Below are 16,910 nucleotides of genomic sequence, written 5' to 3' on the forward strand. Positions count from 1 at the left end.
GCGACTGCTGCTAGTAGTGTCCGTGAAGCAGATCGCGCTGACCGCGCACTGAGATAGGTGATATGAGGCACCCAACCCGTTCACTTTGTCGGCGGACGGGGACGTCCTGTATATACCCTTTGCGGCGGAAGCCACGGACGCGACGCGTGAGCAGACCGGACACCGTGGATCAAGATGCAAATTCAAAAGTGGGAGGGCCCAACAGGATGGTCTGTTTCACGAGTTCCCCATTGTTCTTTAGAGGCATTACTGACGCCTTCATGCCCTCATATTGCAGATATAACAACTGTCCGCTCTAAAACGATTCCGAATATGAACCAAGGTTGTACCTCTCATTCAGCAGACCTGGCCGTGGATGCAAATGATGACCTGTCGTGTCCAGCCGCCAGCGAATTCGTTTCATACAATCCTCCAGCCGATTCTTCCAATGATGTGGATGCTTTGCACGCGTCATATGGGCGCACGTTGAATAGGCAGAAGACTCTTGATCTAGAATTGTGGGATCCGAATTTTCATTCGTTCTCCCCTTCTTCGATCTGAACTTTCCGCTATCTGCATCCCGGAACAACCAGGGATTAGACGATCAGGGGGCTCATGGCTCTGGGTACCCTGCCAACGGTGACGGTATTTGGCATACTTCTGGACGTCAACAATCCTCGTAGTCAGTATTGACGATTCACGATCCGCGACTGCAGGAAAGCAGTGGTATTCTTGAACAAGATTCCTTCAAAGACTTGCCGCCTGCTTTGTTGGATGAGTTGTAAGTCGGATTGCGTTTCGCTCATACTGTTTGCACTTGGATTCCTAACTATTTTCTCAATTTTGGAGTCGATATGTGGTTCAATAGAATTCGGTTATTTTTACCCTTACTACAAGGTCCTCGCCCCAAGGGTCAATTGGCTACCTTAGCTGAAACCTTCTCAAATCTTCTCTGGCTAGTTAAAGCTCATGTTTCTATTCAAGCAGTAAATGTGCACACAATATTTTGCTAGAAAAAAAGGCATACTCGTTTCAACGATACACAGTCAAAATGGGAATGCGCCAGGTACCAGCTGCTCAGGTGGCAGACGCAGAGAGTCGCACTCCAGAGCAAATATTTTCGGTGTCAATGTTCTCTTCTCCTGAGGATCTCTACCAGCACGCCCGCGAAGTTCTCTCTGCAGTCACATCTCACCAAGGACTCATTTACAAAAACATTCCACCATTTGGGCCCAGACTGTATCAGATCGGCTCGACAGCAGGCTTGAAGGTTCTTTCAGGTAAGATACGTATCTTAGTATTTCCTGGAAAACTAGTTATTGCCTGATTTTGTCGTTTCTTTGTCAAGAAAACACCACAGCGTCGTCACATGGACTATCTGGATTCGAGCCATGCCTACCCCAATTCACGATTGCCATCAACGCTGGGCCATTATTCAGACCAAACGGTGGAATCACGCTGGGCTTACAATCGTTACCGAGGACGAGTGCTTAAATATTTCTATTGGTACAAGTTGAAATTCCATCAACTGTATGACTGACTATTACAACAACGTTACTAGTAGGTACTTTATTGATCAATGGCCCATATTGGAGGTTTAGAAAGGAGCCAAATTTGTTTTCTTTTTTGGCCCAGACAATCTATCGTCGTCATCTCTCGTCATTGAGTCCGGGTGGAGCGAATCTATGCCCCGACTCCGGGAGGATATGCATCTCTGGCTTGTCAGTGGCCAGGGAGCTGTTAAAGCGACAATCACCCTCAATTAGCAGCGAGTCACAAATACCAGCACGGGTAGAGGAGGTGAAAAACGACTTGTCCTGACGCGGAGCGAGATTTTCGGCACCCTTGTTTTTCAGGGCCAAACCTCCAACGACCATTAGCCTTCTCGATTGACCTGCTACGCCAGCGGGGCACTAATGCATTGGCACTGACGAATCTCATTCCCACGTAACGACTATCTGGATTATCATCCAGAAGCAGGCCTTTTACTAATACCTTTTCTATTATTTGTTTTCCTGTCTCCTGTGGTCGGCAAAATTGCTTAACTGGTTTCAGTCGCCAGGTAAGTTTTCTAGGAACTGTTGCAACGACGTGGTGGTTGTGAAATATTGACTTTACGTTTAAGGTACTTGACTAAGGTTTCAAGTGATCGAACCGACGCCTTATGGAACCGTATGCAGGCCAGCTTTGATACTCTTCGGTCTTACATCGATAGAGGGCACAGAATATATGGTATTTAGTCTCTATTTGCTCGTTTAGCCTCATTCTAATGCAGCCTCAGGCGTAAATACTGGCGTTCGCGGGACCTCCTACACCAGGAGGAACGAGCTCTTGACACTCCCATATTCTGCCTTTCAGCACCAGCAGTGCGGGATCTTGCTGGAACCCTGCGAAAATACCATGCCTGGGAGTTAGTATGCCGCAGGGCAATACAATATTCCAGATGACACCGTCCGCGACATGGTCGTCGTGCGCTGCAATTCCATCCTTCGCGGGCATTCCGGCGTCAGGATACACCTCGCCAAAGCTGAAGGCGCATGCACAGGACATTTCGCCATTGGTACCGCAACGTGGGAGCATCTCTGCATCTGGTGATCTAAGCCCACTTCCCTATTTGGGAGGTTTGGTGGAGCGTAATCCTGATATCCTGGTGAAGATGGAGGAACCGGATGAAGTCCAGGTTGTCACCGCCGACGAAGCGCTTAAGGCAAGGAATGCATGGAGAACTCTGACTAATGAGATATAACCTCCATGCCACCCAACTGCCAAGTGACTCTGCCAGAGCGAAAATACTTGGCAGCACGGCAAACCCACAGGGCTGTTAGTGGCCGGGAAACCCCCCGACATATAGGATGCCGCCAATGCAGGGCGGCTTATATCAGGTACTGCCCTGCCGATCTCGAAGATTGTTCGTTCAGTCTTCAGAAGAATCCTTTAAAAATGACATCAAGCCGTTGTAAAACTCTGAGAAGAATGATTGGCTGGGAGCAGTTCCTATACGTATGTGTTATATATAGACTAGCGTGCAAATGGTCAATGACTGCAGAAAATTTTAGCAGTAGCCACGAGCCTTGAATTAAACCTGGATTATTATGGTTCCTGTGCCCTGTTTTAATGAAGACTTTTCCTTTCCATTCATTGGCGGGATTGGGCAAGAATTGAATCTTGGTGGCGACTGACAGGTTTGCCGTTTTTGTGATGTAATATGTACCATATATCTACTCCGCATATAGTACTCAAGTCCTGGCATATATGAATTGCCCAGGATCATAACTTCAATCAAGTGCGTTTTCTGTATTTTCTTTTCGCTTGTGTTTCAGCTTCTATAAGCAGGATTCCATGGAGGCCGAAAACAATTCCCAATGGCATGAAATCAACCGTATGTGTACCCTCTATCACAGCTAATTGTCTAACATCAACAGATGTTCAATCTCACAACTGCCAATCGGATGAAACAATACAACAGCCGTCCCAAGACCATGAGGCAGTCCCCAATGCCCCCCAGCAATTTCCACTAAGAGGCTCAAGAGCCCCGCCGCCATACCCGGGCGGCGTCTACCTGCACCCCGATTACATGCACTACAACCCCCAATATGGCCAGCCGCAAAACGCCCCAATCTGGAGCCTGGCACAACCGCTGCCACATGTCATGCGGCCAGGAATGAAGAACAGGGAGGGTCAAGACACGGCTGCGGACAAACGACCCAACGCACACCAAGAAAAAGTCCCTGCGGCAGACGAGCCACCAACGGAGCACCCGCCTCACAATGACAAACTCAAAGCGGAAAAGGAACACCCCGAAGCTCGAGTCGCCCAACCAAACGAACGCGGCTTCTTCAACAAGTGGGGAGAAATCAGACACCAGTTCCGTGAGCCGCTGGCCGAGTGGCTGGGCACCACCATCGCCATGACGCTCGGCCTCTGCGCAGGCCTGCAGACGTTTACCTCGCAGAACCAGGCGGGGTCGTTCCCGTCCCTTGCGCCGGCGTGGGGCTTCGCATTCATGATCGCCATCTACATGGCGGGCGGGGTCTCAGGCGGCCACTTGAATCCGGCAATCACTATCAGCATGGCTGTCTGGCGAGGGTTTCCGGCGAGGAAGTGCATGGTGTACGTTGCCGCGCAGATCGTCGGCGGCATCACGGCCGGCGGGATCGCGTACGCGCTGTACCACGATGCGATTGTTGAGTCTGCGCTTGCGAACCATGTCACGCAGAGCGAGTCGCTGGCGAGGCAGGCGCTGCTTACTGCTCCGAGAGACTTCGTGCACCCTGTTACGGCGTTCTTTAATGAGTTTGTCGGGACAGCGATTCTGGTTGGCACGATTATGGCGCTGGGGGATGATACCAACGCGCCGCCGGGGGCGGGCATGCAGGCGTTTATCCTGGGGATCTTGATTAGCGTGCTTGTTCTCGCGTTGGGGTATAACACTGGAGGGTGAGCTGTCCTCCAAATCTTCAGTGATGCTTTACTGACCATGCAGGTGCTTCAACGGCGCCCGTGACTTCGGTCCCAGATTGGTTGCCCTCATGGCCGGCTGGGGTGGCGAGGTCTTCCGCGAGAAACATGGATGGTGGATTTGGGGACCCTGGGCCGCGGATATCACTGGCGGACTGTGTGGCACGTTCATCTACGATCTGGCTATCTTCACTGGGGGAGAGAGTCCGATCAATTATCCGCGTCGACGACGGAAGAGGGCGCTGCTGATCAAACAGAAGAATTTGATGTATAAGTTTCGGTTTGGGCGGAGGAAGATTAGGGATGTAGAGAGAGCTGTTCAGGAGGTTGAGCAGTAGCATTGCATACACACAGCAGTGATGGCGTTATGGCGCTGGGAGATGATTGACCGTGATGGCTCAGATAGACTAGAGGATAGACGTGTATATAGACATCCTTACTTTACGATCATCTGGTTGCAGGTTCCCTTTTGCATAATGAGTATACTAGTAGAGGACTGCTCTCACCGTAATGATGGCTTGGTTGCAAGTCGCAAGTATTGTACCACAATTCACATTGCCGAGCACTCAGAACAATCGTACAGCAGATAAGGTGATACTCTTCTCAAAAGGCAGATCAGTGCCATAAGTAAACACATATAGCCCAAAACTTAGAAGGCTAATGTACAATCGCACTCCTTACTGTGCCAAACATTTAAACAATGGCAGCATCATGAACTCAGCCCAGCTAACCGCCGAAACGCCGTATTCTCAAGTATAGGCATCTCCCCGACGATCTGAACATCCTTCCCGCCAACCAACCGATCCTCATACTTCCCCATCGCCATCTCTGTTAGGAACCTCCCTAGGTGCTCCGTTGGGCTACACAACCCCGGCGTCACCGCCCGAAATACAGGACCCAGGGGCCGGAACAAGGTCTCGTACGCAGGCCGCGGAGGGAGGTACTTTTTGATGGCTTCGTGGTGCGCGTGGTCTACAAACGCAGGCCGGACGGAACTCGTCCTAAATAGTGGGAACTGGCGACGTAACTCTGCGAGTTCGAGCTCTGTCTCGCCCTTGACGCGGGCGAACAGTGAAGTGAAGAAGCCAGGCTGCGTGGTGGAGCCTGCGCCGGAGACGTAGACGAAGTGGAAGGGCTGGTCTGGTGGGGGGAGAGTGCGGAAGGCTTTTGCGGCTTCGAGGGCGTAGTCTTTGGTGATTTTGATGTAGTCGCTTTTTGAATCAGCTTTCTTCGATTTGATATGTATGTGTGGACATGGCATACTCTTTGTTGACTTTTGTTTGACTAATACCCAGAGCCCATACGCAGCCTGTTGCTCCCTGGAGCTGGGAGAGGACAGTTTGGTCGTAGGTTTCAAAATCCTTGTGTACAATGACCTGCACTCGGGGATCATGGGCGTCCTCGGCCATTTTGACTGGTCGTCGGCTTAGGACGGATATTTTGGTGACTTCTTTCATGGCCAGCATGGCGTCGAGGACACCAGAGCCGACGAGGCCTGTGGCGCCGGTGAGTATGAGATGCATTGCTGTGGATGCGTGGTATCTCCAAATCAACTTTGTCTTGAGTTTAAAATTTCAAAAAGGATCGAGTAAGTAATCTGGGGTGTTCATGGATTATATACATCCGCTTGCGCTTACGCTTACGCTTACTGCGGAGTTATAGCGGAGATAGTTGATGTAGGCCTATGTCCGTCTGCAGACAGGAGACGCTGCTGTTCTTACTTGTCAACCATAAAGCACTCAACTAAAGATGCTAGAGTACCATTTTTAGTCCGATAGCAGTAGTGCAATACGTGTTCAACACTGGTCTGTAGTCCGCCAGTCTTAAATAGATCAGCGCCGTATATATTTCGTTGTAACGATGGTCATGCTGCTTACTCAGCAAGGGGCGTCGAAAAGTATGCTCCCTAGGGGAGAATCAACCATCTCACCCTACATTCTTGTACTAACCAGGGCTTATTCTTATGACAGATTATATCACTCTTACCTATCTGACCTACCACGAAGCTATTCAGAATGTCATATAGCCAATTAGGTACTCGGGATACTGGCCCAGCGCCAGGGCGGAAGAAAAGCGCATCTGACTGTACTCCGTAATTGAAAATGTATTGCCTTTAATGTTAGTGATTCATGTGATAATCATGATTTAAGTACATTGAACTGTTTCCAAGTTTAGGGTTGTTTACTGCATAGCAGTCTAGATACCCTGATACCCTGCCTTGATGAAATACCACGTGACAGCACTGCCTGAGGTGTCAGTGTAGGATGCCAGATGATGGCATCGGACGTGTCTTGCAGCCCCTTGTCCAATCATTCGGCCTGGAAATCTCTCTCAGAGATGACATCTTTGCAGGAAGTTGTAGTGCCGATCTCGGTTTTCTTCCAGGGGAAAGCGGTTAATGACGTCAGCGGAAGAGCCTGTGATCCATCATCCATCCAAAAACACTTAATGCACAAAGGAGTCGAGGTTATCTACACTCATGTCAACCCAGGAAGCAGGGTATTCTTGGTTTCCGGTTTTCTGTTAACATCATCCATCATTGTCTCCGCCGATCGATCGATCCTACCCAGGTACCGAGTATATAGTGTATAGGTACTGGCAGTCCGGCTATATGCTAAAATAGCCGACTCCGTTCCGCCTTCTTCTCGGTTCTGCCGCCGCCTTGTAACGATCGCGAGACACCTATGACGCCAGCGGCTGCAGCCATCTCAGCCCACAAATCACCGTCAGCCCATCTTTCTCATCCTATAGATACTAACACAACACCACCATTCCAATTGCTCCCATTGCTCCCATTGCGCGAGTATAAATGACTCGACGCTCTCGATAGCATCATCCAGGCTAACTAAATCTGAGTGTGTTGTTACGCTGTCACTCCGCTAGATCATGAGCTGATAGTTATAGATGGACTCGCCAGCCAGTTCAAACCAAGGCCGTGAAGGCGGGCCGCGCAAGTATGCCTTCAACCGCGAGGGCGCTCGCGAACGAGAAATGCACCTGTAATCAATTCGGCTGCACCTTTATACTGACCCGAGCTAATGCAAAGTCAGCTACCTCCCCTACTGGGGCTTCTCCGACTCCGAAAAGTTCGCCCAGCAGTCGACCGGAACACATCCGAACGTGTCGCGGGACAATGTCCTTACCGTCTTCGCACAGCTGGCCGCTCTGCGGATGCACGCTGCGCGTGCTCTCATCTCCCTGTTTGACAAGACAACGCAGCATGTCGTTGCGGAGGCTACGCCAGATCTGAGTCTGCGGGCTGCCGACGGTCGCGACCGAACAGATGCGCTGTGGCTGGGGGTGCGCCGGCTGCCGCGCAAGAAGGTGACCATGTGCTATCATGCCGTCAAGTCGTTTATCGACGAGGGACGGGATATATTCGTGGCGAATGATTTGACGAGCGACGACCGGTTTAAGAATCATCCCTCGGTCACCGGCCATCCACACAACCGGTTTTATGTCTCGGTGCCTATCACCTCGCCGGATGACTATGTCATTGGGAGTCTGGCGGTGCTGGATGATCGACCGCGGGACGGCGTTACCGAGGACCAGGCACATCTTCTCAAGGAGCTCTCGGCGACCATCATGGATCATCTGCTGTGTCAGCGAGCGATGCGGGAGGAGTACCGTGAAGAGCGGATGGTGCGTGCGCTCGGTTTGTTCGTCAAAGGCAAGTCCGATCTCAATGAGTGGTTCGACAGTGGAGATGCTCGGGATCAGAAATACGGGGGGCAGTTTACTGCTTTGAACAAGAGGTTGGAGAAGCTACAGGCCACTGGGCCTAGAAAGGAGGATGGCATGGACGGCATAGACGGCATGGATGGAATGGATGGCATTGATGGCATGGATAACGACGGCATGGATGGCATGCATGACAAGGATAACGATGGCAAGGATGACGATGCTGGCAATGGCCAGGACAAAGATATGCCACAGGTTGGCTCAAAGCACAATCATGGCAAGCAAGGATCCCCCATCCAAAGATTTAAACAAGGTGGAGAGGATGAGTCAGACTCACAAGAAGAGAAAGACGGCAAGTCCGACGCAAAGAGTCGCAAAAAGGCGCGACCAACGCTCTCCCCCACTACCAGCCAGTTGCAGGATTCCCTAGCCCCCAGCAACGTCCGGTCCGTAGTCAACCGCGCCGCTTCGATGATCTACCAGGCCCTCGATGTCGAAGGCGCCATGTTCATCGATGCCAGCGTGTATGCACGACGGCAGACAGTGGGATTCACCGAATCAAAACTTGATAACCCTGAAGCTGACAATGGTCAGCAATCCCCGGACACCAATGGCGGAGAGGAGCAGGGCCCACCGACGTCCAACCCTGAGTCTCGTTCCGATACCGACACTTCAGATGACGACTCGCAGTCCCGAAGCCTGGTGCTCGGTCATTACACCTCAAATACCTCCGAGGCAGGAGTCAACCTGAGCGACAGCCATTACGTCTCGCTATCGGGTAGTTTTGTCAACCATCTCATCGACCAGTATCCCCGGGGTAAGATCTTCCATATCGAGGAAGATGGGTCCATTTCCCTGAGCTACGAGGGCCTCGCCGATGATATGAATTACTCCCGGACAGGGAGCCGTGGAGCAATGTCGACGGAGCCAGAAAAGAAGGATATCCAGCAGGAGACAAAGGACATCAAGCAAATGATGAAGATTCTTCCGGATGCGCGATGTATCGCCGTCTATCCCGTCTGGGACTTCCAGCGGGGCCGCTGGTTCACTGTCTGCGTGGTATGGACCAATGACCCAGGCCGAGTGTTGTCGGAACCCAAGGACTTGACGTACCTGGCGGCCTTTAGCAACACCGTCATGGCCGAGGTGTCCCGGTTGGACTTGGAGGCGGCCGACCGAGCCAAGAGCGACTTCATCTCGTCCATCTCGCACGAGCTGCGGTCCCCTTTGCATGGGCTTCTCGGCACGGTCGAGTTGCTCCAGGAAATGGTGAACAGCTATGCTCAAAAGTCCCTCATTGAGACGGTCTACAGCTGCGGCCGTACATTACTGGACACATTGAACCACCTCCTGGATTACGCGAAGATCAATACGCTCACTCGTCCGCGTCCGTCAGACAAGGCTGGCGTGCCTGGGTCCAGGGATGTGTCCAAGCCCCAGACCGCTGTTCCTGGCTCTCTTCAGGACGAGAACCTCAGCGTGCTAGCACAAGAGGTCGTGGAGGGTCTTCTTGCCGGCGCAGAGTACCAGCGTCGCGGCGCAAACGGGGATAGTGACGCGCTAGCCAAGAAGGAGGATCTCGGCCCGAAGAACCGTCTCATCACGATCGTCGATATTGAGTGGCAGGACAGCTGGCGGTTCAGTATATATGCCGGTGCCTGGCGCCGAGTGATCATGAATCTCTTCGGCAATGCGCTCAAATACACCCAGGCGGGCTACATCCGGCTGCGGATGAGACGCGATAGCTTGCTAGTGGATGGCAAGAAAATCCCCGCGATCCGTATGACGTTCAGTGACTCGGGCCGCGGCATGTCCAAGGACTTTCTCACAAATCATCTCTACAGCGCCTTTCTGCAGGAGGACACGACCTCCCCGGGTCTAGGAGTCGGTCTGCATCTGGTCCATCAAATCGTCAAGTCTCTCAAAGGACAGATCAAGTTCAACAGTGAAGTGGGTAAGGGAACAGACGTCGACGTTGTGCTGCCTATCGAACTGCCAGAGGTGTCCGCTCCTCCCTCGCCTCGCTCATTTGCCCCCTTGAAGGATCAACTGAGCGGCATGACGGTTTCACTTTTCACGCGCAGCTCCAAGTTGGGCGACCTCGGATTCGACCCTCGGATTTTCGACCGCATCCGGAGCAGCCTTGGGCGCATGGTGTCCGGCTGGTTTGGACTCCGCGTCCTGACGCCCGACGAGCTCGATTCCACCAGGCCAGATTTTGCCATTGTGACGGAACATGAGTACCGGAACTACTATATCGAAGGGTCGAACGAGCCCAAGCCAGACAGTGGGGAGATCCAGCCTGCTCTCCCGTTGATTGTTCTCTCCGCCCGAACGAGTAGCTGGAAGACATTGGGAGACAGCGTCGAGGATTCGGTCATTTTCCTCACCCAACCGTAAGTGGTTTGCACAAAGAATTATGAGCATTGCTAATAAGGATAGGGTGAGCCCGAAAACACTGGCCACGGCGTTTGAGCATTGTCTGGGCCAGCCAGAGCGATCGAGCAGTTGCTCGCCCCGGAAGCAGCCATCACCCGTGCCGCCTGTGGAGGACGCGATTCCAGACATTAATAAAATGTTCGAGGGCAGGGTGAACGGAGAGAAAGACCGGGTCCTAGAGCCTGTCCTTGGACGGACAGTCAACGGTGAAGCCGGGCAGAAGAACGTTGATGGACAGGAGGACAGGAAAGAAGCGAAAAATATCCTTCTCGTAGAGGATAACCAAGTCAATCTGAAGGTGAGACTGCTCAACCTGAACGTTCCTTACCATATCTCTAACATGGACAGATCATCGAAATGTGCGTTAAGACCGCCGGGTTCACCTACGACACGGCAAAGAACGGGCTCGAAGCATTGGAAAAGTTCAAGGCGGGTACATACAACGCGGTCGTCATGGGTTAGTCGTCCTTAATCATTTCTCCGTTCTCCGCCTTCTAACTTCTTGCAGATATTTCTATGCCGGTTATGGACGGCCTGACGGCCACGCGGCAGATGCGCGGGTTCGAACGAAAGAAGAAGCGTCCCGCGACCACTATTATCATCTTGACTGCTGTCCTCTCCGCGTCGATGCAGCACGAGGCCATGATGAGCGGGGTGAATCTGTTCCTGACCAAGCCCACGCCGCTGAAGCAACTCAAGGAGATCCTGCGGAATCTGTCGGATGGGAAGGACGTGTCGCAAAATTAGTTTACGAGTCACGAGTTACGTATGGCGTTGGGATGGATAGTATGGGTACACTGGCTAGAGATATATGGTATTGTTGCATTAATCATCTCATGCAAGGGTCCTAACCGGTCGGCTTTTCTGAATAAATCCTGCTCATTATATGATTCTCTACTTTTAGTACTTGTTACTGTCAGTCATGTATAGATTATAACGGCTTATACACGAGTGGATTGCAGGGTACTCACCTCACACATATAAAACAAGCCTGTTATCTCCCACTTCACTTTAAAGTATGGGAACTAGTCAACCTCTAGCATGAGCAACCTAACAGCCACTAGCTGCACCCACTTCAAGTAAGAAATAGGATACGTCTGGCACCCACAACACCCTAACTACGCCTGTGGAGCAGGGACAGCCACCAGGGTACGCACACCCCAACAGCCAACAAAAGCACACGCTAACAATCCTATGACATGACAAGCCCTCCTCCTACTCATAACACAAGCCATCGGCCCCGATCTATCAGATAATATGGCTGCGGAGTATAACAACTGGGCTCGGGTGCATGGCTGCCCGCCTGAGAAGATGCGGGCGTATCACCTTGGTCTACTTGACCTCGCTGCAGCCGGAATAGATGGCGTGGAGCTCTCCGGGTAAGATATAGTTGTTGTTTGCATGGTGCTGCATCAAGTTACCGATGCGCAGCAGTTGCTTGCTCGGCTGGCGGGGTGTTTGAGGCTTGGGGGGATGTGTCTTGTTGTTGAAGGGGTGTCGACGGAATCACCCCTGGCGTCGCTGTCGGCATCACGAGGTGAAGATATGGATACAGCTGATCTACGGGCTGTACTAGAGCCTGAGCAGCTGGGTGTGCTGGAGACGATTAACAAGCATGGGTTACAGAGGAGGAAATGCTGGCGTTGTATGAAGGCGCTGGGCTGGGGCGGAACTTTGAGTATAAGGTTATTGGGCGGTCGTTGAGGTTTACCATTTTTGCATATGGGTTTAGTAGAAGGGTTTTTATTGTTAGGGAGGAGAGAGTGATTTCCTAATGGTTTGGCTGCGTGTGCTAGCTAGAAACTGCCTTCGTACAGATCATCTAGGTAGCTGCTTTCTTTCCTGCGAGCAGAATATCCATATCTTCGGCGACTAATTGCTGCACGATACCAGCAGCAACCGTGGATCCTAGTACAGATTGTTAACAAATGATAAATCAAACAGGGTGAAGGCAGCTGCTTACCACTACCCATCGCATTAGTAACAACCTTCATCGGAGTCGCAGCATCCCCCGCAATAAAAAGTCCCCGGACATTAGTCGAAAACAGCTGATCGACCTTGACGCTCTGCCCCAGGATCGGGTCATCTTCAACCTCGACCCCAAGGTGGGTAATCATGTCTAGTCCCGCCAGGACAGTCCGCGGCTTGTGTGCGAGGTATCCCATGTTATACTCCTTGCCGCCTTCAAGGACGACCCTAACACCCATGTCAGGTTCAGGGATAGGAACCAGTCGGAGAATCTTCTCCGTCTCAATATTACACTGGAGTGCGTTGACCTTCTCCATTGCCGCCTTCATCGCCTCATCCTCAGGAACCGGCCCGTCCGTAAAGACAGTAACAGGGCCAGCCGTAGGCGTGACAAGGAGATGCATCATCTGCGCCAACTGCGCATACATTGGCTGCGGGAAAGTCAATATGCCCCCTGGAAGATGCGATCGCTCGTGCCCATCACAGAAGAGACACTGGAAGCTAGCAGGATCAGAATCATCCCAGCAAAGGCAAAATGTGGCAGCTTACATATTCTGCGGCCAGTTCTCCGCGTACCCCTCTATCTCAGGAACCACATCAATGCAGCCCATTGCCAGTGCCAGCTTTCTTCCCTGCCAGGTCCGCCCATCGGCGGCAGTGACGTGAAAGGTATTAGCAGCGCCGTTTTGGGTGTATGCTTTCATGGCCACAATCTCCGCCTCGAGGAAGTCGACCGTCCCGTACTCCTTGATCTGGTCTGTTGCGATGCGCCGGAATTCCTCTGGTGGAGTGCTATCCTGTGAGATGACATTGTGCATCTCGTGGACTCCTGCATTGCGGAACCCTGCGCCCCCTGGTTTGGTGAAGATGGCTGCTCGGCGATGGGTACGGCTCAGCCCGAGAGCGATGGAGAGACCGGCGGGGCCGGAGCCGACGATCAGGGCGTCGTATATTGCCATGCTGTGTAGGTGGAGTGGGATGGATGGTTTCTGATCGCCGGAGATCATCATTGTGTAGATGACGTAGGAAGATGGTAACTGATAGTCCCACCAAGGTCCCCGACTTAAGTCCCGACAGATCTGATTCACCCAGCTGCCTCAAGTAAAAACAATCGTCCAGAAATTCACCGAGTTAGTCCTTGCCATGGAAGAGTAAGACACGTTTGCTCCTCAGCGTGGGGAGCCGTCCGAGAGACAGCTCAGCAAGAACATGCGCAGAATCTGCCATTCACTGTCAGAGCAGCATTACCACCTCTTGCAATTTTGGAATCGTCAGACCCAAATCTTCTTAATTTTCGCTGTCGCTTACGTCCGGCGTATGACACCACCGGTATGGTATGACTGCTTTGCGCTGCGGCAGTTATGGCTATGGAAGGTCGATAGAGCTCTTCTCCAGCGGAGCAGAGTCTGCGACAAGATAATGTGGATATAGTCCTGGTCACACCTCCCTATGCCCTGCCGTGAAGTGAATGCTCCTCCAAACATGGTGTCCTAGATTGTTACTCCATTTTAGGTGCGCACTTCAAGAAAGTCTTGACCCATTTACTGACAGATTAAAGGTTCTGAACTGTGTTACAACCAGATGAATTCGGCAGCCCGTCAGCACTTGTACGCCGCGCGAACAGCAGAGCCCAGGAGGACATGCAAGAGCTTTTCAGCACGCTGATCTTATCATACACTATGTCAGAAGCTTCGCGAGAGATCTGGAAAAGACATGTTGTCCCCCTTTATCCAAATCTCACTGTGGAAAAGATCCGGGCTTATATGACCGAGGGCCGAGATTGGGTGCGAGAGGGATCCTGGCGGCTGGCAGATCTCATAGTATGCAATATGTCCTTCTACAATGGGTTGCTGGGAGACGTAGACCCAATTAAATGTCCCATTCCGGACTGACACTGGGACGACCCTCCTGAAGGTGACCTCGAAGCCCGGGATCTGGATGAAAGATCCGCCCGGTCTTTTAGGCGCCGCATTGGCGGCGTAATCTGGGTTGTGCAGTCATTAGCTGTGAGTCCACGAACCATCTAAAGCTCTATTGACTACTAATTTACAAAATCCAGTACAGAAATAGGGGTCGGTGGCCACGCGATCACCCTATCTGGAGCGCGGGATATGGATTTCAAGACAATGACAACTGCTTGAGTACAGATGTTGGAACTCAGCCAGTTACTTGACAGAACCTGGAAAACTTCGTGGTGGAACATGTCCCTGAATTATAGACTATTCCTGATTTTATCCAGGATGCTCATAATGGTGTTATGCATTCTGGAAGAGCACTGGTATACCCTCCCCTCTCCGCTGATTTCATCCGGCAAGGTTTGGATGCACCGATACTTAGCAATCCACCCCCTATGAGGGGAGGTGCCTAATCGGATCAGCCCATCGTGCAGATAATGAACGCACTTGGCAGCACAAGCAATGACGGAGGGTTCGTTCTATTTAATAGTGAACTGAACCAGGTAAAGAAAAATGGATGTAAATGATTAATGCTGCGGACACCTAGTGCATACTGACTATGTCCAGCTTTGGATGGGGAAAAGACCTTATAAGAACGAAAATATGGAGGAATATGTTAAGGATGATAACTACACAGCTACACTAAACCGCATGAGAGCGGCCGTTGCAGTTATCCATTACTTAAATCATCCTGTCATCAACTCCCACATGGCAAGCTCGCTGAATGAAGTGCGTTCAGAATTAGGCCTAGCTAATAATAGGTGGGCGGACCTTGGAAACCGCAGAGAGTATGCACAAGAGTAGTGGAGTATATAGGTCAGGGACCATTTCCATCAAGTGGGCCTTCATACTCATAGCTGGGTTGACAGATGGGCCACGGCAATGGGCAGGTATTGGGCGACGCAGACTAGACTTATGGTGGTGTAGGTACAGGAGGTTCTTCGCACTTTAAGGGACATAGATACCACCATAAACCAGGATGATCTAGATTAGATTGTACATATGAACATTGACAGCGCGTGGTGGACTATTCTACCTTGGCATACCCTTGGCAAGGCCGAGGAGGGTATAAGTATCCACTCAATTTCCAACTCAAAACCTCTCTCCTACACTCCATTAATTGCCTTAGGAATTTCTTTCCTCCGGTTCCTATCTCTCCTATATTTAATTACAAAGAACATGGTGCCCACTCCTTCCCAACGTCTCATAAATAGGCTTCGACTCCCTAAAGCACCATCCTGGGGTTTCGTGATTTACCGCACCACATACAGCCCTCAATCCTACCGCCAATTTCCCCGAATCATCGAACTAACAAATTCCTGCATAAAACAGGAAATCCTCGAAGAATATGCATGGTGTAAAGACTACTATGCCGGACCCCCCGAAGAACTCAAAAATGGCTACCAGCTGATCAGCGCTAAACACCGCCCCATCATCATTGAAGACCGCACCCAGCTCAATGGCATCTCGCTCCACAGCGTGCGATCCCACTACGAATCCTGGATCGATGACTACGCCAGCGGTAGAGGAAGAGAGAACTATAAGTGGGGCTACTCTACGCAGCGCCACGTGTGTCTTGTTGTCGACGAGGAGGTGTGTCAGGCTTTAGGAAACGCCGATGAGAGACTCATCGGAGAGGCCGCGGGGGAGTATTATAAAAAGTTATGGGTGAAGGCCGTTGAGCCTTGGCCAGAGATTGATGAGTGGGAAAGGGAGGCCACTGGCTTTGATGGGACGATGAAGGTCTCTATTTTTTCACTTTTTAGGTTGTGGACTCTTATGGATGATCCGTATCCGATGTGGATGATGAGGAGAGATGCAAATGGGTTGTGTACCGCGTGAATGGATGCAAAATCAAGGGAAAGATACTACCGTACGGAATATGCAAAGCAAAGCCACGGCACGGCAGAGACGCTGCCGAACCTTTCTCGTCTACCTGTACTCTAGCTAATGTATATGGTTTCGGGGGCACTTCCACTGCGGGCCTATCTTCTCTATATAGAGGTGGGGAACAAGGGATAGCGATGATCATATTTTTATGTACCAGTGATATAGTACCTGTAAGGCATAGATTAAGCTTCCTATCATGATCATAGAAAGAATTTTGATCAGGGTCAGGATGCTAGGAACAAATCCTACAAAGGCCTTATAAACATCACCCAAGGGTGCGTCTGGTGATTTGGTTGGGAAGTTAGACGGACAGCTGATCAGGAATATACAATGTTAAGTTCGCCTTTGTGGACTACAGGACCGCAACGCAAGCGACCCAAGCTGTCAGGGAATTGAACCTTTTCCCTCTCGACAAGAAGCACACACTTAACGTGAACAAGCTGACGGACATAGGTTGGACGGCTCCTGTCAAGGGCGATGGACTAAATTATGATGAAGTAGCGGCAGTATACTAAAGAGGCCAAACTGGTGTCACGATAA

The 16,910-nt window shown here is 51.3% G+C and overlaps 6 protein-coding genes across 6 annotated transcripts; 4 read left to right on the top strand and 2 right to left on the bottom strand.

Moving 5' to 3' along the window:
• Window positions 1-2,395: 2,395 nt before the first annotated feature.
• On the top strand, window positions 2,396-2,725 carry Aud_001947 (uncharacterized protein; the record flags this gene model as incomplete). Its single annotated transcript, XM_043295949.1, has 1 exon — window positions 2,396-2,725. The coding sequence occupies one exon, from the start codon at window positions 2,396-2,398 to the stop codon at window positions 2,723-2,725; it is 330 nt and encodes a 109-aa protein (XP_043151884.1).
• A 593-nt stretch (window positions 2,726-3,318) lies between these two features.
• On the top strand, window positions 3,319-4,775 carry Aud_001948 (putative aquaglyceroporin; the record flags this gene model as incomplete). The annotated part of the gene is made up of 3 exons (XM_043295950.1): window positions 3,319-3,358; window positions 3,402-4,416; window positions 4,463-4,775. The coding sequence occupies 3 exons, from the start codon at window positions 3,319-3,321 to the stop codon at window positions 4,773-4,775; spliced, it is 1,368 nt and encodes a 455-aa protein (XP_043151885.1).
• A 371-nt stretch (window positions 4,776-5,146) lies between these two features.
• On the bottom strand, window positions 5,147-5,960 carry Aud_001949 (putative nucleoside-diphosphate-sugar epimerases; the record flags this gene model as incomplete). Its single annotated transcript, XM_043295951.1, has 2 exons — window positions 5,147-5,648; window positions 5,701-5,960. The coding sequence occupies 2 exons, from the start codon at window positions 5,958-5,960 to the stop codon at window positions 5,147-5,149; spliced, it is 762 nt and encodes a 253-aa protein (XP_043151886.1).
• Window positions 5,961-7,341: 1,381 nt separating this feature from the next.
• Aud_001950 (uncharacterized protein) lies at window positions 7,342-11,304 on the top strand (the record flags this gene model as incomplete). Its single annotated transcript, XM_043295952.1, has 5 exons — window positions 7,342-7,436; window positions 7,488-10,514; window positions 10,561-10,855; window positions 10,906-11,014; window positions 11,066-11,304. The coding sequence occupies 5 exons, from the start codon at window positions 7,342-7,344 to the stop codon at window positions 11,302-11,304; spliced, it is 3,765 nt and encodes a 1,254-aa protein (XP_043151887.1).
• Window positions 11,305-12,379: 1,075 nt separating this feature from the next.
• Aud_001951 (NAD(P)/FAD-dependent oxidoreductase) lies at window positions 12,380-13,535 on the bottom strand (the record flags this gene model as incomplete). The annotated part of the gene is made up of 3 exons (XM_043295953.1): window positions 12,380-12,465; window positions 12,521-13,026; window positions 13,075-13,535. The coding sequence occupies 3 exons, from the start codon at window positions 13,533-13,535 to the stop codon at window positions 12,380-12,382; spliced, it is 1,053 nt and encodes a 350-aa protein (XP_043151888.1).
• A 2,124-nt stretch (window positions 13,536-15,659) lies between these two features.
• Window positions 15,660-16,322, top strand: Aud_001952 (uncharacterized protein; the record flags this gene model as incomplete). Its single annotated transcript, XM_043295954.1, has 1 exon — window positions 15,660-16,322. The coding sequence occupies one exon, from the start codon at window positions 15,660-15,662 to the stop codon at window positions 16,320-16,322; it is 663 nt and encodes a 220-aa protein (XP_043151889.1).
• Between the last annotated feature and the right edge of the window lie 588 nt (window positions 16,323-16,910).

This window comes from Aspergillus udagawae, assembly GCF_001078395.1.
Source record: "Aspergillus udagawae IFM 46973 DNA, scaffold_10, whole genome shotgun sequence".
Lineage (NCBI taxonomy): Eukaryota > Fungi > Ascomycota > Eurotiomycetes > Eurotiales > Aspergillaceae > Aspergillus > Aspergillus udagawae.